Here is a 25,990-nt window from a genome sequence, read left to right as displayed (position 1 = left end):
AAACATTACTTGAAATGAGACACATTTTTTCTTGTTCTAAGTCTTTATTGAAGTTCAAAACAAAAGATACACATTGTAAAATAGCTGAAAATCTGAAGAATTAAAAGAACTAGCCCACTTTGGTTTGTTTTGGAACATGATAGGGTGACGGTGACGTCATCGGCCAAAATTATAACTTTTAATATCTCGAAAACAAAAGCTGCACAAACGACAGGTTTAACTGCACAAACCTGCACAAACGGAGCACTAACGAACTAGCCTACTTTGGTTTGTTTTGGAGCGATATGGGGGGATGGTGACGTCATCGGCCAAAATTATAACTTGTAATATCTCAAAGACGAAAGCTGCACAAACGAAAATTTCAACGGCACAAACCTGCACAAACGGAGCACTAACGAACTAGCCCACTTTGGTTTGGAGCAATATGGGGGGATGGTGAACTGTAGATGGAGCTAAAAAATAATTTTTAATATCTCAGAAACCAAAACTGCACAAACAAAAATTTTAACGGCACAAACCTGCACAAACGGAGCACTAAACATTCAGACTATTTGCTGAATTTTTTGACGTGGGTGGGGTGTCAGCTTCACACAGCTCTCCAATCCTCCACGTGGTGGTGGTGTCACTTTCACATGACATGTTTTAAGTTACGTAAGACATCCAATTCCTGGCAACTTTAGGTCCTTCACGTCGCACGCTTTTGGAACCGAAATTTGGCTGCTAAAAAATAAATAATTTTCAGATACTCACAGTATAGGAGTATTTCAGTCGGTGCCTTAAAAGTAGTGCCCAGCCCTAACCAAACCTTATCTCTAACCATAACAATGGATGGGGGTGCTACACATTTTAACGGGAGGGAACAACACTGGCAACTCAAAATAATCACAATAGGAAATGGGCGTGTCTGACATCCAAGCCGAAAAGGCCGACTCTGGCAGTTATCCAGAGTGTTATCCGATTAATGTATCCAAAGCTTATCGTTATTGACCAGAATTTAATCGCAATCCTATTTCAAGATCGTTTTATCGCCCAGCCTTAGTGTTGGTTCACTTAATAAATGGTGTGTGTGCATACAAGTATTTTCTCCTGGCCTCTGGGTGGAAAAAATAAGTAAAAATCACAGCCCCCCTCCCTTCCTCTTGACGCCCTCTCAGTATCAATCAGGAAGACGGATGAAGCTGTCTTCGCTGTCCCTGGATTCCTTTAGTCCATTCAACTTACAGGAATCATATTCACACAACTGAGTCCCCACAACATACACTAGTTGTAAATAAAGTTAATCATTTTATTACATGAACTCATAATTATCATAAACTCAATAAAGTTGGTGTTCTTTTTGTCTAGAGGCCCTGATAAAAAAAAAAAAAAAAATTATTGGTCTAGGGTTACAAAGAACCTTCAGTAATCTAAAATAGGTTTAGGTCATGGTTGGTACAGATCAAGATGACAACCTGTAGTGAAGCTGATTTTGTGATTTTTGTGCATATTCTTTGTGGTGGCCTGTTTTCTGTGTGTGTGTGTGTGTGTGTGTGTGTGTGCGCATATATTAGTGCTGTCAGTTAAACATGTTATTAACGGCGTCCATTTTTATTCAACGTTAACGATTAACGTTCTTTTTGGCCTAGCAAATTTTGTATTTTTTTTACATGCTGTTGCAACAACTAGTAACGTTTGAAAAACTACAACACCACGCTGATCTAGCTAGACCGGAAACAAAACAGTTAGGCTGCACACACTTGTTTGGGCTTGCAAGCCAGCCAAAGAGTAGTTACGTTACGTTTTGAGTGGATGGCGAGCGCAAGACGCCAAAATGGATGCCAATAAGATTCTGAATAGAATGTTTACTTTTTAAAAGTTGCCAAATGGTTCCATTGACAAGACCAAATTGATCTGTGTATCGTTGTGAACTGAGCTATCATCGCAGCACGTCCAGTCCGAAATACCACTTGATGGCCAAGCACACAGCTCATGAAAATTCTCCGCCCTCATCGTCAAAGTATTTTTTTCACCCTTTTATTGATGGACAGTGTTACATTGTGTGAGAGATTATTTGCACCAAGTGAGACTGTTAGTGTGAAATTGAACACTACAGTAGGCTACACGAGTTAACTATGACCGTAATGCAATTAATCGCAATTAAATATTTTTAACTTCTTCTCTGACAGTACTTTTTTTCTCCGCCCGTCTGGTGGTGCTGTTAATGTGAGCAATCAAGCCAAGACACCTCTGCGTCCTTGCTCTAGCCCTTTAATTGACTAATCGGGATACTGTCTCAATACTCAAAATGCTTCTCTCTCTCTCTCGCTCTCGCTCTCGCTCTCGCTCTCTCTCTCTCTCTCTCTGTGTCACACACAAATGCTCATTAGTCAGACTGTGTTCTGAAGTGTGCTCACAGCGTCTAGACAGGTACATGCACACACTCTCATACAATGTCAGGCTTGTGAAAACACCTCTAAACTTAAGTTCTGGCTTAGAGCCAGAGTCTGACTTAATAATGGTTGCCAGGGTTGCCCCACTGAGGACTGTCCTCTGGCAAGCAAGTTGGCAGCTGCGTAAATGGCCGGCCATCTTTGTTTATTTGTCTAAACACCAGCCAGGGCAGCTTGCCTGCATCCCTTTTGCCTGCTTCCAAAAATAATCTTACTTACTGCACTCCTTCCCAACCAAAATCTGCCCTACAAATGGACACAGGTGGTGTCCTAACATTAAAGTGGGGTGAAATATGGTTGTCAGGCTGTGCCCATTAAATTATCACACCAATTCCTTGACATTTTAAAACCCACTCTGTAATTGGCAGTAAACCCCAGTTGAGGTTCATCACCCTCTCTTTCTCTCTCTCTCTCTCACACTCACTCACTCACTCACATTTAGATTTTATTGCTTAGTCCAGCTTGCAAATTGTTTTTTTCTTTTTCCATTTTGATTTTTTTTCACCAGGTTTTTATTTTAGGATAAATGGCCAGTGGCTGGTAGATGCCCATTTTTACCAGCGACTTTTTCTGGAATTCAAATTTATAAAAAGTGCACTTGCATATTTTGAATTCCTTCTCTACATTATTTTTTATTATTGATAAATATTTTGCGACATCATCAGGAGCTCCTATCGCACTCTGCCAGCCAGGATTGGCTTGACTCAAACATGTGAATGTCAGTGTCCCAATATATGAAATGGGACTATACAACGTAATACAATAAGCTAGACCATTGTTTTAACTGTAACAGAAAGGATGACCCATTGAAACATAAATATACTCACATATCACATAGATATGCACACATTCAAGGTCTCTCCTTACTGTATACTTTTATATTTATGTAAAAAAATTGATGGGGGAATTGAAATGGGGACCAAGGAATGCACTGTCCTTGAACATTTGTTTAACTTTGGTAGACTTAGGTCACTTAGAACTGCCTGTCTTAAATCAAAACATACTGTTGAACACCTGTTTCTTATGAAGGAAATAATGACATTTTAACTGTTCTTGTCTTAACAAAACATTCTACATAAAGTATGTAGTTTTGGATGTGTACTGTTAAAAAATTAAAACATTTGATTTATTGATTTAAATTTCTGCCTGTCACAGGTGTTTTGCAGGATGTCCTGCTTTTGAATATATACTTGGTTGTACGAATCTTAAATACACGTAGATAAGCTAAATCAGTGTTGGCTTTACTTTGCATCTAATACTCCTGCTGGTGAAACTCCTTCCCTGCACAGTTTCATGTCTAAGCTTTGGTTAAATGTCCTAACAAACCCTAGTGTTTCATTGCCAGAAATATCTCCACAGTTATGCGGTCTGGCTACACCACAGATGAAAAAACAACAACTCAAGATTGTTTGCATTTTTTTAAACTAATCACAATCATCTTGGGCGGCACTGAGCTCCAGAGGCAGTAGTCTAGCTTTGCCAGTTTGTCCACCGCAGTGCTGCTGAGGGTCTAGCTAGTCCACACAGCATTATAGGATGGGAGAAAAACATGCTGTGGTTTATTGGCATTTCCTTAAAAAAATCACAATTGTCATGGGCGGTGCTAAACACCGGGAAAAACAGCGGTGTCGTTGCAAAATAGCCTTGGGAAGGAACCTGTTTTGGTAAAACATGTACGTTCAAAAGTTGTTTTAGTCGTGCAACAGAAAACTCAGATTGGACCGGTAGTCTAGCTAGCTGTCTCAATTTACCATGCAGAGATCTGAGGAGCAGTTAACTGTAGTTCTCATTAATCAACTGGAGTTTAAAATTCCAACACAAATGAAACGGAAGGAGCGGACATCTGGCTTAAAAGGGTAAAAGATGGCGGAATTTCCGACGGCAATCCCGGAAGTGGAACATCGTGGATGTAGACTACGGACGCAGCAACGGTGGCTCTGCGAAACAGTCTTTGGTGGAAAGACACCCGTCGAAAGACAATGTCACATACAAACTTTAATGAAGTTACCTGTACAGTAACGTGAGCTATTTAAATTAGCTGGATACATGGTTAAACCTAATTGGCTTTGAACTAGTGTATCAATATGTGTACTTAGTCCATAGCAATCGGCACCAATTGGTCCCAAAATGTCCCAGTTAGAGATGTAAATGTCATAAACACATGCATATTTTTACAATCATTAGCCAAAATAACCAAGTGAGCCTACCTTATTGCACAATCCAAATTTTCTTTAAAAGTTTTCAGTGTGTAGCTTGCTAGCTGGAAGTTTGTTGTTGTTTCCCGAAGTTATGAGATTTTGAGACCTGTAACACACAGAACGCAGAAGGTGAGGGCATGTGAGCAAGGAGCCTGATGCCAGGCAATTTACCTGCAAATTTACTTTTGTTTACCCAGACTAAAAAAGAGAGTATAATAACAGCAACTCCTACCCGTCATTTGGCAAGCTTTTAAATGAAAGAAATAAGTGTAAATCTGCCACTGTCTAATTGCAAGATTTACCATTAGCAAGTCACTGGATTAGTGTCGGAACAACCAACAAGGCAACAGGTAATTGAATACAAAGTCAAAATGTTAAAACAGTGGATTAAATGTGTTGACAGCAAAGTGTTTGAAGCCAATGAATGTGTAACCACTCTAGTATTTTACTCTGCCTCGCTACAGCCTGCTTGTTAATTTAGTGCATGCAGCCTAAAGTCCCCATTGATTTAACAATAACACATCCTCAATTTGTGGCTTTAGAGCGGAAGCTGCAGACTTCTAAAACCAATAACTGCTACACCCACCAGCACCACGCGCAAGATCTGTCAATACTACATGTCTTCAGATGAGTTATTGATGGTTTAACAAGCGTTGAATTGTTTTTATAGAAAGTATTGTTTTTTTTATAGAAGCACACAACATAAATATCAGTATCTTTTATGGATGGAGGTGGCCACAGTTGTATAATGGGGTGGGTTTGGGTGCAGGAGGTTAAAGATTTTGTCTTTCTCCTCTGTCGGGCCAAAATGGTATCTTTTAATCGGACGAATAGAGTAAACTGTGTTGATGTTTAAGCGCTTTTCCGAGATTAGCTGCGAGTTTACACGAGTGAGCACATCACCCTTAAAAACTATTAACCAAATAAGAGTGCTGTTTTTCTGAAACTATAACAATCAACCATTTCCTGGAACTAGTCAATTGATTCTCTTTACATTCAGTAAGCATCGATGACCTATCTATTAAAACCAGCCACCTCTATTGATCCTCCATTAAAGATGACTGAGCAGCCCCATTTCCCTGCATCTAAGCCCTCTCTGCAGCTATGGGCTTTCATTGATCTATGGTTATCTGAGCTGCACGTTTATCGACCTGTATGTGTCCCAAAGCTTTTCCTTCTACTGACTCCACCATCTGGAGCAAGTGTGGCATGGAGGATATTGAAGATATTGATCTTCTCATAGATCATCTGCTCTCTTCAGGCAACAAATCGGGGTCCTCTGCACATCTTCCAGCAGTATGCAGCTGAACCATGTGCTTCTCAGTTTGAGGACATTTGGGGGGTGGGCATTCAATTAAATTTTCTTAGTCGATCGTTGGGAGAATTAACTATTGATTAATCAATATTTTTATATTATAATTCATTATTTAAGTTTCTATAAATGCAATGGAAATAAAAAACTGTAGCATGTTTTTCCTCGTGGCAGTTAAACTGGACATTTGGCTAGGCTAAACTTAAAGATATATGCGCTGCGGTGCTCTAAAGCAGCGGAACCTGCCGCTGCAAGCCGGCGTTCATAAACAGAGACCATTGTTTGTTCCAAAATAATTAAACAGTTAAAAAAAAATCATGTTAAACAATAACTTAACCAAAAACATGATAATACTTACACTCACCTATAGGATTATTAGGAACACCACACTAATACTGTGTTTGACCCCCTTTTGCTTTTAGAACTGCCTTAAATCTACGTGGCATTAATTCAACAAGGTGCTGAAAGCATTCTTTAGACATGTTTGCCCCTATTGATAGGATAGCATCTGGCAGTTGATGGAGATTTGTGGGATGCACATCCAGAGCACGAAGCTCCCGTTACACCACATCCCAAAGATGCTCTATTGGGCTGAGATCTGGTGACACTGGGGGCCATTTTAGTAGTGAACTCATTGTCATGTTCAAGAAACCAATTTGAAATGATTAGAGCTTTGCGACATGGTGCATTATCCTGCTGGAAGTAGCTATAAGAGGATGGGTACATAGTGGCCATAAAGGGATGAACATGGTCAAAAACAACGCTCAGGTAGGCCGTGGCATTTAAACAATGCCCAATTGGCACTAAGTGGCCTAAAGTGTGCCAAGAAAACATCCCCAACACCATTACACCACCACCAGCAGCCTGCACAGTGGTAACAAGGCATGATGGATCCATGTTCTCATTCTGTTTACACCAAATTCTGACTCTACCATCTGAATGTCTCAATGAAATCGAGACTCATAAGACCAGGCAACATTTTTCCAGTCTTAAACTGTCCAATTTTGGTGAGCTCTTGCAAATTGTAGCCTCTTTTTCCCGTTTCTAGTGAAGATGATTGGTACCCAGTGGGGTCTTCTGCTGTTGTAGCCCATCCACCTCAAGGTTATGCGTGTTGTGGCTCCACAAATGCTTTGCTGCATACCTCTATTGTAACGAGTGGTTATTTCAGTCAGAGTTGCTCTTCTATCAGCTTGAATCAGTTGGCCCATTCTCCACTGACTTCTAGCATCAACAAGGCATTTTCTCCAACAGGACTGCCGCATACTGGATGTTTTTCACTTTTCACACCATTCTTTGTAAACCGTAATCGCATGACTGAAAATGGTAATACAAAAAATTTGTATTGTGAAAGAATCGAATTGGGACAAAAGGCATATCTTCCCAGCCCTAATTACAATGTACAGAAGATAGATTTTCTTGTCCTTTGACTTGACTACTACAATACCTGTACTGTCTAATTACTTCACAGGTATTGTCAGTGATATGTGCCTCTTGCCATTCATTTTTTTGAGGCTTTAATAAGTCAGGTGCTTGTTACAGACAGAGTGGATGTGCAGATTGGATGACTTAACGTTAATTGGGCCCCTAGGCCCCCATACATTTAGAGTTCCCCTAATAAATGTTGTTTTGACAGCATTTACAAAGATGGAGAAAACGAAAGCTAATTTTCAGTTTATTACCTCCAACCTCTAAATATGCCATATGTCACTTTGTGATGCAAGGGGATTGATTTAGAAGGAATGAGCCAGATATATGGTTTGTTATCAAGAAGGGTATGGGGAAATGAAGCTCTCTTGTTATGTTCCTTTTCTTTTTTTGGTTTACTCTGTTTTTGTAAGCTGCATGCACACAGGGCGACAGAATGGGAAGAACAGGAAAACATCCCGTTATTGTGACATAAGCTTGATTTATGCTTGACCCCTATGCAAAGGTCGTAGTTGTACACACGGTCAAAGTTATGTCATACCATCAGTGACTCACAATAGGGTGTGTCTAATGCCTGCTACTTAGTAAGGAATCATACTGGATCAACACCGATTTGATAGTTTTTTTGGACACATTCTCTGAGCAATGGTCAATCAAACATGACATGGGACATATGTAGTTAAGCCTACTTATGTGTTTTTCAAACAGATAGTCTTATAGACTAGTCTTTTTTGCCATTGATGAAATTTTCTTTTAATTTTGTCTGTACTACATAAAATGTCTATATTATCCAATTATTTAGCTTGCGCCCCTTAACGTTACATTTTTTGTAATGGCTAAATTAATACAGCCCCATGTGTCCATTTCTTTGCAGCCCTTACTTTAGGGTTGTCCTCTTTTAAGATTTAGGGTTATTAACATCTGAACATTTATGGGTTGCAAAATGTGTCTACGTTTAAAAAAATATATATATAATATATATATATATATATGAATTTTCAACTCTTTCATGTTCAGTGATTGTGGTCAACTCAGGTGTATTCTTGTAACTAGCTGATCATGTCGCTGATTGTTGATCCTATCCGCTATGGCATATTTATATATTATAGATGTAACGAGATCTCCTGATATTAAAACACAACACTTGTTGCGATTGTCAATAAGCCACTAATCACTAGCAGCTAGGCAAGCATAACGTGTGTTACAAAGTGATGCACGTTTGTCAGGGAAATAAAGGCTGGACTAAAATGGAGGTTTTTTTGAGCAGTTTGGGAACAGTGTTCTCTGTTGGAGATGGTAAATCTCTTTGGGGTGGACTTTGAGCTTTTTCAGTTTGTAAACCTGTAACGTGAACAGAAAGATATATAACACTGGACACACACACATAATACTGGAAAGGGCCATAGAGCATAAAAGCATAAATGAGACCTTTAAAGGACAATTAAACACTCTCACCTAAGATAAGCCGCGTTTACACATGCACTCAAACTTTGGCTCTTACAGATACTTGACAGATTTGATCCATGACCACTTAGAGAAAAAAGAGTTGATGTCAACAGGGATAACTACAAAGTAAAAGTAGGTATTTTAAAAATGCACACTCAGGAACGCCAGTGCAATGAAACAGATTTATTACAGAGTTCACTCTGGCATCTGTTTTTGAAAGTATTTTGAACAAGCATGCACAAATGCCAGAGGGTCTGGACATGACTTCATAGCATGAGACGAGAGGTATGCACAGAGAAGTGGTAGAAACAGACAAGGTAAATATAACCACATGATTGGATTTAGATCTGCTGCATTGTTGTTATCTTGGGGAAAATATTTGTATTTCTGCTTTTGTGACTGAAATGTGCTTCCTGGAGAATACTTACACCTACTAAGGAACGGTTGGAGCCATCTCTGGTTCTGGGGCAAAATTTAACCAAATTTAACTCCATAATCTTGTTTTCGGTGTGTCAAATAGCAAAATCTGATTTTGTCTAACTTAAAATGTGTTCTCATCTCTGCCCTGCTTCATCATAATAGTTTCTTCATCTTCAACTACTCCCAGTTGCAAGTTAACCCATATAAGTGTAATAAGGAAATGTCTCCCTCTTTTTTTCAGGGGCGTCGGAGGCAGAGGAGGAGACACATGTAGAGAAGCAGCCAACAGAAAAACCAAATGCAAAGATAAAACCAGAGAAGAGGAAGAGTGTAACAGAGAAAACTGTTAAAGCCAAGAAGACAAAAAAGAATGAACAGGTATTATCACGTTAATGCCATTCCTGTGTAAAACCAGAAGATTTAACACTAGAACTGTTTTCACTCAAACCCACTATATTGAAATTGTCAAGATGCTATTCTGTTAGATTGGATAGATATCAGAAAATCTTCGGATTTGGTAGTCTGCTTCGATCTGAGTATTGTTATAGTACAAATCAACCAGTGTTAAATATGCCAATGTGATGTATTGGACTTTGGGCTGCATTGTGAGAAATAGCTGCTTTTCCTGTTTTATATCGTCTGGAAATTGAATATATTTGACCTTTGGACTGTTGGTTGGACAAAACATTTGTAGGCGTCACCTTGTGCTTTGGGAAAATTGGAAACATCAAATAAACCAATATTTTACATTTATATCTATTAATTAAGAAAATAAGATTGTTGCTTGTGGAACGAATCATTAATTGCAGCCAAACTATTTTTTTACCCTCAAGGATTATTCAGGATACATTTCTTTAGATCATAATTTTAAATGCGTTAAAGCACTGATCAAAATAATGTACATATCATATTATCTATATAGATAGATAGATATATTCACCCATCCATGTCCAGTTATTGTGCATTTAAAGCATCCCCTAGTGGTCAATTTGAATGAGACTTGCAATGTATCTGACATTTCCTTGAAGTTTTGTGTTGATTGGTCATTTATAGCTTGATTTGCGCTAAATCACCTGCAGTTTGTTTGCATCTACAGCGCCTCCTGTTCAATTTGAATAAAACTTTTAGGGCGTGGTTCAGGTACTTATGAGGAGATATCCTGAGAGAGTTGTGATGACCGGACAATGAATAGGTGATTTAGAGTAAAATGTATGGAATGCCATCACCTATCTTGCGCTGGTAGCGCCCCCTAGTGGTATATGTATAAGAAAATGTCTGGGTATATTGGGGGCACTTATCTAAACATAATCTGTGAGTTTTGTGATGATTGGCCTTACGGTTGCTGATTGGTGTTCATTTATTTCCAGAGCCACGCCCCTTTCAAAGTTAATTGGTCAATAACTTGAAAAGTAATTGAGATATGGACATGCTTTATACAACATGTAATAAGCTTGATCCATTGATGATTCAGTGAAAATATGGTGCCAATCGGAGCTACGGTGTGGGAGATCTCAAAAAATGTTTTTTTTTTCAAAAATTCAAAATGGTAGGAAATGATTCCAGGCAGACCTTAATGATCTTTGAGGCTTTTTTGTAGATCACAGTAAGCTGCAACTGTGTGAGAAATTTCAAGTCAATCGAACGTGGGGGGGGGGCGTGGCCTTTCAAAGTTTGCATTTTCAAGCCTTAATTACAGCGCCACCATGTGGCCGATTGGGTTCATATTTCTATAGAAGCACACGCACACCATTTCCAGTTATTCCCCCAAGTTTCATGTTTCTAGCTCATTCCAGCTCACAGGAATTTGAGCTGGCGCGGCAGACAACAAATAATAAAACGGAAAAGGCTAAACTTTTGGGTGTTATGACTGACAATAGATTGTGTTTGGGTAAATACGTTCAGACACTGGTAACTAAAACTACAGATAGTTAAACAAGTTCTTCAGGCTTTGTTTTTTTCACGTCTGCATTACTGCTCTGTGGTGTGGTCCAGCACTTCAGCAAATAATATTTAAAAAACTACAAGTGATTTAGAATAAAGCTGCACGTGTGGCTGTGGGGTTTAGATCAAATGTTGATAAAAAATGTATGAACAACTCTCATGGTTTAAAGTTAAAAATAGATTTGTGTTTTTGCTAATAGTTTTTTTACATAATGTTATAACAAACAAAACACCTTTTACTTTAAATGCAAAATGATCCTTTCCTGATACACATTGTTATCCAACGAGGCAGGCAGTAGGAGGTAGTTTTATTTTACCGAAAGTCAAAACTAAACGTTCAGTCAGGTACTGAGCTATGTGTTACTGGAACTCTCCCAAAGACTATCAAACAGAACATAAGACATATTACCTTCAAAAGAATTTAAATATAAATACCGAAGAGTTCTACTGCTTCATGGTTCGAACCCTGAAGTACTTTGCCTGAATTGTGTGTTCTTCATGTATTGTTTCACAGAAAGAGTGTATTATTACTCAGAAGAAGGAGATTGAGGATGAGAAGTCAACAAAACCCAAAAGAAAGAGAAAGGTGAGTGTGGTGACATCTGCTGTTGCAATGAAAGACAACAGTGGACAGTAGTACCACACTGTAAAAATACTCTGTTACAAGTTAAAGTCCTGCATTGAAAATGTTACCTAAGTAGGAGTAAAGTAAGTATTGTCAGAAAAATGTACTTAAAGTATTCAAAGTAAAAGTACTTAATTGTTATATTAGATTAATTGGCAAATCCTTTCAGCTGTACAGTTTTATTAATAATAAAACATCATATTTTATCTGCGTTTTGTGTGTAAAAATCTTTATTGGTAAAATAACTAATGCTGTCAGATTAATGTAGTGGAGGGAAAAGTAGAGTATTTTGCTGTGAAATGTAGCGGAGTACAAGTAGAAAGTGGCAAAGAAAAAAACAGTGCAAGTACAGCAAAGTAAATTACCAGTAGCTCAAATTTGTACTTAGGTACATTACTTGAGTAAATGTACTTGGTTACATTCCACCACTTTTCTGTGAGAGCTACTGTAAATAACTATGTTTTGTTTTATCAGAAGAAGACGATCACAGATGTCTTGTCCTCGTCGGAGCCAAAACCAGGCTGTCCGGCCGACCTGCAGAGCCTGGTTACACAGTACTTCTCAGACAAGCGCTCTGTGATCGAGCAGGAGGAGCTCAAATTGCTGGGTGAGTCAGGGCAAGTCCACTTTTAACTTGGAAGTTCAGTTAATATCTGCTGATGTATTGATTCACTAAGGTCACCTTCTGCTCTTCATCTTCCAGACTCCTGCTTTCTGTCCAGTAATGACTTGACGCACACTCTGTCCTCATATCTGAAACAGGGTAAGTGGTCTTCTAAACTAAAATCGTCTATAAGCTGTTTACTTATGAACACACATTTCAACTTTTATTTCCTCTTTTTACTTTTAGTTTGTCCCAAGTGGTCAAAAATTCAAAAGCAGCACACAGAAAAAAGTTCTGTGGTTCTGCTCATCGTCTGTAGCTCCGCTCTCCGAACCATTGAGCTCATCAAGTAAGTAATGCAACAGAGGTGTTTGCTGAATTTCTTACATGACAACTTTTTAATTATATTGACATGATTCGCTTTGTGTTATTCCCAGGCAACTGACAGCCTTCAAGGGTGAAGCCAAAGCACTGAAACTTTTTGCAAAACATATCAAGGTAGTAGAGAGGACAGTTCAATATGATGCATGTGGTGTGTGTACAATGACGATGTTTTGTCAGAACAATATTAACAGTTCTCTTTTTATGTCTCTTTTTGTGTGTACAGATAGAGGAGCAGGTGAAGCTGCTACAAAAGGGCGTCACGCACATCGGAGTGGGGACACCTGGAAGGATCAGTGCTCTTATAGAGAAAGGTAAGTGTAGAGACGATAGTCTTTCTGTTTAATAAGACCTCAAGCGCTTTGAAGTTAATATGTTGAAGCTTTCATTTATTTTTCTCCAGAGGGTTTGGGCTTGCAGGCGTTGAGATATGTGGTTCTGGACTGGAACTGGAGGGACCAGAAGCTCCGAAGGATGGTGGATGTTCCTGAGGTGAGCTACCGCCCCCATCTGGGCTGAAAATATAATAAGCTTGTTTTGACTGCATGGTTTTATAAAGTATATAAAGTAGTGCTGTCAAACAATTCAAAAATGTAATCACAATTAATAACATTGTTAATAATGTAATAATAACAAACAAAAAAATTAACTATTTGCATTTAGCCTACTGTAGTATTCAATTTCACACTAACATTCTCACTTGGAGCAAAAAATCTCCCACACAATGTAACACTGTCCATCAATAAAAGGGTGAATACTTTGACGAGTGGGGCGGACAATTTGCATCAGCTGTGTGCTTGGCCATCAAGTGGTATTTCAGACTGGACGTGCTGCGATGATAACTCCGTTCACAACGACAAAACACACAGATAACTTTGGTCTTATCAATGGAACCATTTGGCAACTTTTAAAAAGTAAATTTCCATTCACAATGTTATTGACATCCATTTTGGCGTCTCACGCTCACAATCCACTCAAAACGTAATGTTAATACTCTTTGGCCGGCTCAAAAGCCCAAACAAGTGTGTACAGCGTGCCTGTTGGTTTGTTTCCTGTCTAACTAGATCCGTGGGGTGTTCTAACGTTACCAGTTGTTGCAACTGCATGTGAAAAAAACTGCAAAGGTTGCTAGGCCAAAATAATAAATTTGACGCTGTTAAAATGGGTTTGCGTTAATGCCGTTAACAACACGTTCAACTGACAGCACTAATATAAAGTAATGTGTTTTTCTTATTGTTACTTCACTTGGATGGTAGACCTTCACTGTGCAGAAGGGAGAAAGTTTTTCACCGTGTTAACCTTAACTCATTTCAATCAGTGGTGGAATGCATCAAAATACATTTACACATTCATTTTGAGGTTTGTGTACTTGGGAAATTCCATGGTATGCTACTTTAAACTTTACTTATGTACTTTAGAGGCCAAACGGGGTCCAATAAAACTTCCACCACACATACACTGATAATGGATTTAAGTAAACCACGTCTTGTGTCCAGCAGTTACATTCTTGAAATGGTAGTGTATATATAATACTTATAATAATTCATTTGGATTATTCAAAGAGGGAGGACGGGTACATGTCATTTTAAGAATTTCTAATAAAGGTAATGAGCTTATTTGTGGAAGAACTATCCAGTCCAATTTATTATTTAAAGCAGAGTATTTTTTAAATTTTTAATTATTTTTTAAGTCATGTCTGAAGGGAACATGTTATGTCATATTGACATGTCTATTTCAGGTCAAACTGGACTTTATGAAGCTGCTGGAGAATGGTATCCTGAATGGTTGTAAAGAAGACAAAATCAAAATTGGACTATTTTAACTGCACATTGCTTTGTGCTTATAATCCACATGACACCTTGATTTTTAAAACTACATGATGTTCCTCACTACATGCTGAGGGGCCTCATCCTGTTTGTTTTTCCTTTGTGTCAGTGGGAAATCTGTGCTGTGCGTTTACTATTTTCAGAGGCTGTGTCAAATATATGGTGTTGTTTGTTTGCTGTTTGTTCGCTGTTGTCCAACGCAATGTCCCAGTGTAATGGATTGAATAAACGGACTCGAAATGAAACCAGCATTCTTTTGTTTGTTTAGTCTGACCCTGGGAAGTCCCTCCTACTGATAATGTGAGGTCATAATTTTACTTGCCCACTAGGAAGTTACATTTACCATCACATCCTTTGATAAAGGATGGGATGCAGCACAAAGGGGGATTTAAAACCAACAGATTATATCCAACAGCCAATTAGAATAAAGATATAAAATACACGTCTGTGTCATGTTAACGTGAAAAAAAGAAACCCATGTTTGTCTTGTAGGAAGGAAGCACAATGTAACGACAAAGAAAAATGGAAGTAACAGCAAACATAAAGAGGTAGTTAAGTAAAGGATTGTGGTTAATAAGTAACAGACCACAACAGTCTCCCCCGCCCTGAAAGGCCTGCTGGGAAAAAAATCTCTTGGCAAGCAAGAGTGTGTGTTTGTGTGTGCAGGAAGATATCGCTTGAAAAAAAGAACCGGAAGAGAAGAAATAGCAGCGCATTCTCTGACACACTTTCTGGCTCTCCAGCTGTCTAAGCTCCTCTTCCATCCGTAACCGAAGGTCCCTCTCATGGGCAAAGTGAAGGGCAAGTCTGGGCCCCTGGCTCGGAGGCCAGACAACTCCGCTTTCAAACAGCAGAGGTTACCTGCATGGTCTCCCATGCTAACAGCTAACACCGTGCTGCCCTTCTTCTACTTAATGGCTTTGATATGTATGCTGCTGGGAGTATGGCTGCTCCTTACAGTGCAGAGCACACAGGAAATAAAGGTAAGTGTGGGTGTTTTTGAAGATTGCACTAGTTTATTTAGTAATTAAGATTTTTATTTCAATACACAAAGTTGTTAGAGGGACTGAGAGAGAGGAAGTGATCGAATACCCTCGTGTGCAATAAAAAAAAAAATAATAATAATAATAAAAAAAGGGGAATGACAAGGAACAATCCAAGGGTGTGTTTTGAGTTCAGTAAACAGGAAGAGTGTACTTGCAATTTATTCTACTCTTTAACTTTCTCCTGTCTTTTCAGCTGGACTACACAGAGGCGGGGACATGTGACATTTGTTTTGAAAAGCGTAAAAATTCTAGCAATGCAGCCCAAACTTGTAGCTGCACACTTGTGTTTCCCATTAAGAAAGCATTGAAGGTAAGTTTGACAACACAGTGTGACAAAGCAATATCACTTTCGGTTCACTTGCAAGGCTTTGCTAGATACCTAGTAATTTAAGTAGGGTTGAAAAAGCTTCTAAGAAGATCTTAAGTTAGGATTATTCTGTAAAACTGCTATATTCAAAGGTCAACTATTAACTTTTGCACTCCGTATCCAAGCTCCATTTGCAGTGCTTTTATTTCTGGTACTTCCTGTAAATATTAAAGTCGGTCAAGGACAGAATTTAGTTGACAAGAACATCTCTGCTGATGATATATGTCCTGCTGCTGTTCCAGGGAGATGTCTTTTTTTACTATGGCCTCCAAAACTTCCATCAGAACCTCCGCAGATACATGGACTCCAGAGATGATGGACAGATGGTTGGTAGGAAGAAAAACTTAAAGGTAGCTTAAAATGCCCTTAACTTGTTTGAAACTGAAATAGTACACTGATTTGTTTGCCTTTTGATGTTGTAGTGAAGGAAGTATTTAACTTAAGTTAAAGGAAAAATACTATAATGTATAAAAAAGTCTTTAATCTTAAGTAAAAGTACATAAGTATTAACCGCAAAGTATACGTGGAGTATCAGAAGTAAAAGTAGCATTTATGCAACAGAATGGCCCCTTAGAGTTAATATTGTTTAATTATTACTGATCCATGATTGTGTTAATAGCTTGTTTAACTTTGTATACTGTTGGGTAGCATAAATTGTTAATAATCATATAGTGTAAACTGATCAAATGTTTTCCATGTTTAACCTGAAGCTTGAATGTAATTAGAAACTTCAGCTGTCTTAAATGTGGAGTAAAGAGTACAGTGTTTCTCTTTGAAATTTAGTGAAGTAAAAAGTATTAAAAAAAAAAAAATACCCAAGTAACTTTAAATTGTACTGAAGTACAGTACTTGGTTAAATGTAAAATTTTACTGTGAAATTATCTTCCGGTTTCCCCATTAATCTTGTTTCCTTACTAGAACCCCAGTTCATACTGCGAGCCATTCATGAAGGACCAAAATGGTCTCCCCATTGCCCCCTGTGGGGCTGTGGCCAACAGCATCTTCAATGGTAAGCGCCACTCATAACACAGATCAATCATCACATCCATCCTCCACTTTTTTCCACTCACACTGGCCACTTAACTCGCATCTTTTCTCCAAGACTCCTTCGTTCTGACCTATCATGGTTCTGGTGGTTCTTCAGTTCTGGTCCCTCTGTTACGGAAGGGCATCGCCTGGTACACAGACAAAAATGTCAAGTATCGCAACCCAAATAATGACAACATGACCCTGGCTCAAGCATTTGAAGGTAAATGAATAATAAAACCTTTTATAAAACCCGAGAACGGTATAAAAACCAGAATCATTCATAATGTCTGATTTGTGATTACTACATAGGCACAGCACAGCCTCTGTACTGGCAAAAGCCTGTGTACGAGCTCGATCCCCTCGACCCGACCAACAACGGCTTCATCAATGATGACCTGATCGTATGGATGAGAGAGGCAGCCTTCCCCAACTTCAAGAAGCTCTATGGGGTTTTATACAGAGCCAACCAGCCCTTTACTAAGGGTCTGCCAGCAGGGAATTACACCATCAACATATCCTACAGTATCCTTTCAATGCTTTCAGAGATGTCTTTCATGGGAACTTTGGCATGGGCACGTCCTATTGTGTGCATTAGTTTCCTTAGTCTTCCAGTTTAACACAGGGACTTTTTTAAGACAACAGGCCGGCTATTTGCCATTGAGCTTCTCTTTGTGATGACCTATTTTCAGCCTTGACATCTGCGTTTTTCAGACTTCCCCGTGCAGTACTTCCAAGGCAGAAAGGAAGTAGTGCTGACCACGCTGACATGGTTTGGTGGTCAGAACCATTTCCTGCCCGTTGCTTACCTCGTAACCAGCTGCCTGATCCTATTGATAGCTGTCATTCTCACTGTGGCATGGTGGAAGTTTGGGAAAAATGGAAAAAGATTGGAAGAATGAAGGGGTAAGACACTGGTGCACTGGGAGGCTTAGGAGTGAAAATCTCACAAGCACCTGAAAATGATAATTGTCGTGCTACTTTGGAGTTGTTTTAAAGAGACAACTAATCTGAAATGACAAGAACATTGATACAAGCACATGAAGGAGAATGGTTAAAGCAAATTAATGTGTTGGCAAACCAATGAAGAATTAAGTTGGAAAAATGACTTTCCCACACATCGAAAGCTAGGGGTCTTAGCACAGGCTTCAAGCTTTCTTTGTGGTAATTTTACTTGAACCTTTGCATTCTTTAAATACACACCGTTTTGCTATTGTACTGTAATTTAACATAATTGAATTTTTTTATAAAAATAAAATACGAAACATCAACTGTAATCATGATTCTTAAGCTAAGTTGTAATTTGTGGATACGGGTTATTATTACAGCACAATGGCTAGCCAGTGCTCAATATGAATGTTTAATAGCACAATATAGCCATGCTAGCAGCAAACAGCTGAAGATAGTAATAAAACATTTCCTGTTTAAAAACTCTTTATTTCTCTATATACAATCAGTGAGAGCCACATAAACACAATCCCTCTCTGACCAGGGAGCACCAAAACTCTGATGTAGATCTCCTTGGTTATGGAGCACAATCGGTGGCACAGCTGTGTGACAAACACCTCCAACCAGGTGAGGTTGCTATTCTGCAAAGTTATAAAGCAGCTTGTTCCATCTGCACTCCTGCCACAGCGTAGCAGTGTGTTTGGTCAGATTAGTACCACAGGTGGGACAGGAGTGGAATGCAGTCTAACTGGTGCTCCAGATAATGACTGAACACATCCTCATCATATAATACAACTATAAGCCGCATCAAAACCAGTCCGAAAAACTAAACTAAAACACACAGGACTGAAATATCGAAACGGCTTACTACACATACAGATGTTGATGCACATTGATACAAGAAAGGAACACTCAAATGCAGTTAACACCCATTAAACACAAGACAATAACCATGATGCACGCGTAACATCTAAATTTTAAGGACAAAACTATGAAATAATCAGCTGTAACAGATTAACCAATTTACCTCTTCTCTGTACCTTTTTTTTTATTTCCTACATTAAGACTGCTTTAATGTTTATTTGGCTAAACTTTTGCTATTGTCACAATTGTGATATTTGCTTCTGTTGTGAATTAACATTACACTAACAAAGAGGCAACATTTGGTCTTCAATATTACAAAAAGTATCTTCTCTTTGTGAAGTTCAATGGATTGATCTTCCCGATCAGCCTTTTCAAGTTAACATACAACATCACTTACAAGGTTAAAAACAAAAACTACTTATTGTCATTAAGATGTCCAGAACAGTGCAACCACAATTATTTGATGTGTAATCAGTAAGGGTAGTGGTAGGCTAGTTTCAATAAGAGTTTCTCCTCATCAGCAGGATGTGAAATAAAAATAAATATCAATAAATCATCTGAGAGGTTTGCAGTAATGGGATTACTAGAACTATACACAATTTCAAGTCATGCTTTTTATACAAAGTAAGACAAAAACGTACCATGGAAAACTAGAGTTTCTCTAGAAAGGAGGAATTAATTGACTGTGGATGTGGGGTACTTAATGCAACATGCACTTCATCCATAAGAGAACCCTTTAAAGTTGATGAATGTATATCCTCAGGTACATTTCAGTTGGTTCAGTATGTAACAGGAAAATAATAGAAATCACAGTTTAACAAAATGCAAGAACTACTAAGGATCAGAGAACAAGGACAAAGTCTTTATCAATTAGTAGTCAGTTTTCTCCTTTTCATCCTCCCTCCGTCAATCATCCCTCCACCTCCTGCCTCTCACACCTGGTGTGAACACATTCATCTATGTGGTTTCAGTGATAGGACTGTGATGGCACTACACAAGCAGATTGTGGCCATGCAGAATCGTTTAGGCAATACAGACATCTCCAGATGAATCTAAAGCTAAGGTAGTGTTCATTCAAGACTGGAGCCCAAGCTCCAGGGCTCACAGGTTCACACCTCCTCCTCCGTTAAGAACCCTTTTTCTTTGTCCGTTGGGTTGGGTTGGGGCAGATTAAGGCTGTGTGCATCCAGGCTCTTCAGCTCTTTCCCGTTGGCTTCTGAGTGCTACTCTGAGGTACCTGATAGGTCAGATCCTCAGTGGGTGTGACCTGTCCAGTGGCATTCTTGGGTGTATCATAAGCCGTCCTCCCTGAATGGCTACTGTCTCTCCGCGTGAGCAGGGAAGCAGGCCCGGCACCCATGAAACTACACACCGTGGAGGGCTGGTTCAAAGAGGAGCCCCCTGATGGGTGGCATCCCATATCAACCACTATGGGTGTGGCGTATTCAGATCCTGAGGCTGGTAAGGGTTCTGCATAAGCGTGGTACACGTCTGGTGAGATGGGAGCGTCGTACAGGTCAGGATCTGAGTATCCTGGGTCGGGCCCCTCGTCTGGTTTAAAGGTTGACCGGGCACCTAATGTCGTAACACCACTCACCAGGGGCTGAGCATATTCTGAAAAAAAGCATGTCATAGTGTATTAATAATCTAACAGTTGATAAATTACAAAGATTCAGCATCGTGCCCATTCCTTGGCCTTTGGCATTGCTGCTTGTAGAATTCTTCAAAACTAAATTTTACCCCAAAATTACTTACAGTGCTACCCCAAACTTCTGACGTACTGAGTTACTTGACAGAGAACGTAGATTCAGAATGTAATCACCAAATACCACAATGAAAATAGAGTAGTCAGCCATTAGCATCATGGATTGGCAGTGCGCTATCCGCGTTTGTCAACCACGTGTGTGTGTGTGTGTGTGTGTGTAGAGAGAGGTTTGGCAACGGTAATGTTCTGCCTCTGTTAGGAGGTGGTGAATGTAGGCTACAGCAACTTAGTATTATAGTGTTGGCAAATGGCTTTTTGAGTTTCTAAGCTAAAACAGACAGTGAAAAGCGTAGGGCCTTTTTTTTGCCAAACTTATTCCACAGTTGCAATGTTCCTTTCAACTATCCGCTCGTGCTTCAGGAAAGTTAGTTTGGTATATCCAGTAATCATGTAGCTAACGTTGGAAGCAGGAAAAGAATCAATGGCAAACGCTGTGACAGTCACACTGTATTTACCTGCAGGTTCAGCATGTAGCCTGGGTACAGCACCTCTTCCCGTTAGCCGGCCCACCTCACTGCTGCTGTACCGCACTGAATCCTCGGTCTCTACCATCTTGGAGGGCAACAGCTGCTTCATGCTTTTCCACCAGTCTGCAGAAGCACAGTGAGATACACAATGAGTTGCAAAATCATGCAGACTTATCGGCCTGTGCTGCAGACAGATCACATACCTGTGCGGTCCCAGTGAGGGAGATCATATGTTCCTTCAGAACTTTTTTTCCTACAAAGAGAAAAATAATGTCATGACTAAGAATTTCAAAGAGATTTTTTGTTTGCATGATAATGAAAATAAATACCTGTTCCTCCAGTGCCAAGCACAAACCACAATCAAGATGAGAGCAGTCAGAACCATGACCAAAACAGGCACCAGAACTGCTGCAATCGCAACATCTAACAGCAGAAATATGACAACAAACATTAGATGACAAATGTCTATTTGGGATAAACAAGCTTTTTATAAAAATAAAAAAATACACACCTTTGCCAGTGTGAGGAGGCATGGTGGTGTTTCTGATGTCTGGGGTGTGTGTGGTTTGGCCAAGGTGAGGGGGGCGTTTAGTACCCACAGGAGGTGGAGTACGACGAGAGGTGGGTAACATCCTTGACCTCGGATCTGGTTTTGGCCACACTGTCAATATTTTTAGGACAGAAAAAGTTAGAATTGAATAGGAACTTACAATTCTCTTTGTAAGGATATTTGTTTATCTACAAAGCAACCACTTCCACCTACCTGCAGTAATTTGGCAGCCAAGCAACTCCAATTTAAGAGCAATTCTCTGGTGCCACAGGGTTGGATTTATTCTCACATACCGGGCCATAATTGGGGGAATGAAGTTATTCCTCACCTCATGCAGGTAGTTGGTGTTGCCTTGGAAAATCTAACAAAGAGAGAACAAACTATCTTAATTGTGCCAAAGATATAAACCAGACTATCGCCCAGTAGTAGTAGCATCCCAGCAGAAAGCAGCTCATAGACAGCCGTTCCATCCTAACAACCCGGCCACTAAATCCATATCCATTTATTATTAATACCAGAGTGTCCTGGCTTTTCTACCACAGCACTTAACTCAAACCACTGACTGCTATCATTTCCTGCCATAAACATCCCTTAGTCAAAACCAGTTGCTATGGAAACACTCCAAGTAAGAGCCCCTGCAGCCTTCTAAAGTGACATATTTTAGTCCATTTGCACTAATTTGAAGGAAACCAAACCACCTAAAAGCCCATGATGTAATTGTTGCGCCAATGGGGGTTTATTGATTTGGTGCTTGTATTACCTTGTCTTGTGTAGAATTTGCTTCCCTGTAGATGTGCCACTGCTTGCCATCATTACTGTGCATGACCCGGTATGCTGTAACATAGTACTGGTATTCTCGTTGGGTGGAGCCGGTGGTGGTGATACCTAGATAAATGGAAAGTAGTAACATTAAGATAATGCACAGTTGGCTCCACAATGCTTTGCTTGTGAATCTGTAAGGCTGTACTTAGCCACGGTGCTAAAATGCTAAATGACCAGAGTTCCAACTTTTATATGACAATCCATCTTATAGTTGTTGAGATACTTCAGTCTGGACCAAAGTAATGGCCTGACCTACTGACCTTTCCATCCCTTCAGTCATGCTGCTAAAACAAGTCAAAACCAATATAAGGGAGCATTTGCTTATTCTAGGCGTATAGTCAATTTAAAAGGAAGTGGTTTTAGTGTTTAGTAATTTCAGCGAGAGTGTTTGTTTGAATATGAGCGTGTGTGGTTGTGTACCTGTGATTCTCTTCTCCCTCTTGAGATCGACCTGCAGCCACTGCTGCTGGTCATTCTGAGAAGATGCCCAGGGCAGCCCCGCCTTTTTAAGGCGTGCCCCTGATGGCGCCCACTGACCAATGTTGTTCCACTCCCACACAGACGAAGCAGACAGCTGAGTATCCGCTACGCTGCCAGACTCTAAACCAAGCGTTCCATAGCAGCCTGCAAGCATAGAGAGGCCATCATTACAACACTAGAAAATGTTTAGGAAACTGAAAGACTTAAAAAAGGCCTTAATAATATATTTCAGTTTGTATGTAATTCCTTTAGCTGTATTAGAAATTTCAAGTCAGATATCAATCAAATTTGAACGGTAAGCATATACTCCAAATTTTGTTGTGCTGTCAGTAATACATTTACAGGACAAAATTATTACAGCTTTAGATGGTGCTTCAGAAAAATAAAACTCACCATTGGTCTTGAAAGTGAAGAGGCTGTTTGACAAAGTTCCTCTGAGGAGAAAAGTGAATATGAGGAACATACAGTAGATCACACCTCAGACTTATATTAATAATCATTGAAAATAACCAGGATTTTGACTCTAAGTAGTTTTATAATATAAAAAACCATTTCTTGCATTGTGCTTTTTTTAATAAAACATGTGATTCTAATTGAATTAAGATTCACAACTAACACTCTCCTACCCAGTGGAAGTGACATTGTTAGCCAGCGTGGCCTCGTAGTGAGGGATGCCTTTGCTGCTGACCACACTGATCCTCCCTCCCACAGCGTTAGACACCACACCTGCATGGATGGCTGCCACACACAAAGGAGAGGACTGCAGAATACAGGAAAGATGAGATAAGATTAAGGTCTGCTGGTTTAAGCACTTTTCTATTTCTATTACATCAAACTAAAGCCAATTGTTCCCCTCACATCTTATGAAATGGGAATATTTGGCAAATTAGTTCGATAACAGGTTAAAAATCACAACTTTGATTGAAACACTTTCTGCAGGAGACAACACAATCACTGTGTTGTTCTTTGTAATATACTTTCCTGTGAGACGTACTGGAGTAGGAAGGGACATCGCAAAAAACCTTAACTTTGCTTTAACATTGATAACATTAAAAGAAAGTCCCAACCCAAGTCCTAATGTTGATACCATTGCTTACTTTTGCAGCTTGAGAGAATGCTAAACATGCATGTGGGTGGGTAGGTGATAGACTATTGTGGGCAAAGTTTTTAATCCGTGGTCAGGACTGTGTAATGGTCATATTGAATCCCATAGCATTTTTCCATTAACTACAGTAGCTTTATTTGAACTCAATGAGCTCAAATTTTCTGAACCAATCCTCGTTGTCTGGTTAACTTCAGAGCTAGACCAATAAATCTGCCAGCTATATTAACTTGCAGATAATAGATGTGTTGGCATCAGTGTATGTTAACAATAACTAACAAGTAATTGCAGTACAGCGAAACTATTTTACAGAAAATGTACCATGGCATGTATATCTAATATCGATCTTCATCGTCCACTCCTAACCATTTATGAGTTATATCTCTAAATGTTTTTTGTTAAAATATTTGGCACATAAAGATTTTTTTGAGGAATCTGTGGTGGACATTCAGGTGAAGCTGCAGCTCCTAAAACACTAGGAGCGTTTGAAGGTAAGCTTGTGCGGGAACAGGCAGTGCTGTTAGTGTGATTACAAAGTACAAGCTCTTAACCTTCAGACAGTGGCCGATTAAAAAAAAGATGACTCAGCATGATGTCACTTCTCCGTAGAGAAGATACCGAGGGGTACTGACTAATGATTCACTGCTGGCTGCATTCCTGTACAAACCTGCTGCCACATCACTAAAGAAATGGACACAAAAATCTTCCCATGAACAGCTGGTTGAGTGAGGTTGAATTTTATTACTGGAAAAGACCCACACTGGAATTCACAGCTGACAAGACTGTGGGAAAACTCTAGTGACCCATGGAGTGACAAGTACATGTATTCGTACACACATGCACAGCAGTCAAATTCTGCCACAACCAATCAACACATGCCCTGTGACTCTTAAACCTACCAAAAACATCCACACACACACACACACCACTTCCTAAAGAGCGCCATACCAAACCACTAACACAAAGCTTTTCCCCAAAACCACCGCACCCTGCCTCCAACAGAGGAAACCACACTAACACACATGAAACATATAATGTGTGGGATGTGGAAATATAGAAATCAGTTCATGGATCACAGTAAGAAACACCAGATTAAAAAAACAAAACAAAGTGAGATGCACGGTCTGGGTGGAGTAGTCTTAAGCATGCGTCCACAATCACTGACAAACACACACAAGCTTCTCCCTCACACTGACTCACTCTCCAACTTTTCTGTCTTGCACACTCAACACACAGCTCTGCTAAGCGCCCTCTTGCAGCTGGACTGGATTAGAGGCTTATTATATTCGGCCAAACTATTATCTCACCTCCCTTTCACCCACTGACCCTGCCCCTCCTCTGTTCCTGTGGGGCACCTCACTCCCTAAAGTACACCCAACGCTCCTCCCTGTCCTCCCATCAGCCTCCAACACCCCTCCCTCCCTCCTTCTCTTCAACAAAACCCAGAGTACTGAGCATGAAGTCATCAGCCAGAGACTGTGCACTCATGACCTAGCGCGCAGTGGGGGGGCTGTGAGGTCATCAGTCCAGGACTCTTATACCGTGGACCAGAGGCACATTTACACAAGGAAGAAAAAAAGGAATTAAACGGAAAGATGTGCAGACTTTCGGCAAAGTAATGGATGGCAGCAAAAAGAGAAAAATAATGCAGCAAAGCCCTGAAAACATAAGTAAGCAAATGCTGACAGTCGGGTGGATCCTGTGGGGTAACTGTGACCAAACAGCAGGAGACCACAGGGCACCATGACTCACTTGGAAATTTAATGCAGAGGACACCACAAAAAGAAAAATCCATGCATACTGTATGTGCTTACCTCTCTGTATCCATTAGGTATAGTTCCAGAAATCTCCTCGGTAGATGTCAAGCAGCCTGCTGGACAGTATTTACTAAGAAGAAAGTGAGAGACACACAATGAATATGTTGGATGGCTTGATCACTGCAC

General features: G+C 39.7%; 3 protein-coding genes across 6 annotated transcripts in view; 2 read left to right on the top strand and 1 right to left on the bottom strand.

Annotated features, from left to right (window-relative positions):
- cmss1 (cms1 ribosomal small subunit homolog) overlaps positions 1-14,859 on the top strand; it is a 38,363-nt gene extending 23,504 nt beyond the window's left edge. The window contains exons 2-10 of one of the 4 annotated variants that reach the window (XM_034884718.1): positions 9,475-9,611; positions 11,689-11,760; positions 12,277-12,406; positions 12,503-12,562; positions 12,650-12,752; positions 12,841-12,901; positions 13,011-13,098; positions 13,188-13,276; positions 14,523-14,859. In XM_034884718.1, the coding sequence (XP_034740609.1) occupies positions 9,475-9,611; positions 11,689-11,760; positions 12,277-12,406; positions 12,503-12,562; positions 12,650-12,752; positions 12,841-12,901; positions 13,011-13,098; positions 13,188-13,276; positions 14,523-14,606 (824 nt within the window). In that variant the 3' untranslated portion in view covers positions 14,607-14,859. Of the gene's footprint in view, positions 1-9,469; positions 9,612-11,688; positions 11,761-12,273; positions 12,407-12,502; positions 12,563-12,649; positions 12,753-12,840; positions 12,902-13,010; positions 13,099-13,187; positions 13,277-14,522 lie in introns of all 4 variants that reach the window. The other 3 variants (XM_034884717.1, XM_034884716.1, XM_034884715.1) reach the window with 3 other exon arrangements.
- A 392-nt stretch (positions 14,860-15,251) lies between these two features.
- tmem30c (transmembrane protein 30C) lies at positions 15,252-18,085 on the top strand. The gene is made up of 7 exons (XM_034884714.1): positions 15,252-15,593; positions 15,850-15,966; positions 16,266-16,373; positions 16,942-17,032; positions 17,126-17,272; positions 17,362-17,574; positions 17,764-18,085. The coding sequence occupies exons 1-7, from the start codon at positions 15,396-15,398 to the stop codon at positions 17,949-17,951; spliced, it is 1,062 nt and encodes a 353-aa protein (XP_034740605.1). The 5' UTR covers positions 15,252-15,395; the 3' UTR covers positions 17,952-18,085.
- A 387-nt stretch (positions 18,086-18,472) lies between these two features.
- The window catches only part of dcbld2 (discoidin, CUB and LCCL domain containing 2), a 16,131-nt gene continuing 8,613 nt past the window's right edge, over positions 18,473-25,990 (bottom strand). The window contains exons 7-17 of the mRNA XM_034884711.1: positions 25,862-25,934; positions 23,572-23,705; positions 23,339-23,379; positions 22,886-23,089; positions 22,404-22,528; positions 21,855-22,004; positions 21,605-21,752; positions 21,423-21,516; positions 21,297-21,346; positions 21,082-21,216; positions 18,473-20,475 (exon numbers count right to left, since the gene is read on the bottom strand). Coding sequence (XP_034740602.1) covers positions 20,057-20,475; positions 21,082-21,216; positions 21,297-21,346; positions 21,423-21,516; positions 21,605-21,752; positions 21,855-22,004; positions 22,404-22,528; positions 22,886-23,089; positions 23,339-23,379; positions 23,572-23,705; positions 25,862-25,934 — 1,573 coding nt within the window. The 3' untranslated portion in view covers positions 18,473-20,056. The remainder of the gene's footprint in view (positions 20,476-21,081; positions 21,217-21,296; positions 21,347-21,422; positions 21,517-21,604; positions 21,753-21,854; positions 22,005-22,403; positions 22,529-22,885; positions 23,090-23,338; positions 23,380-23,571; positions 23,706-25,861; positions 25,935-25,990) is intronic.

The sequence above is a fragment of the Etheostoma cragini genome, chromosome 11 (genome assembly GCF_013103735.1).
Source record: "Etheostoma cragini isolate CJK2018 chromosome 11, CSU_Ecrag_1.0, whole genome shotgun sequence".
NCBI lineage: Eukaryota > Metazoa > Chordata > Actinopteri > Perciformes > Percidae > Etheostoma > Etheostoma cragini.
Note: the sequence above shows the minus strand (reverse complement) of the source record. Positions and strands in the feature narration are given on the sequence as shown.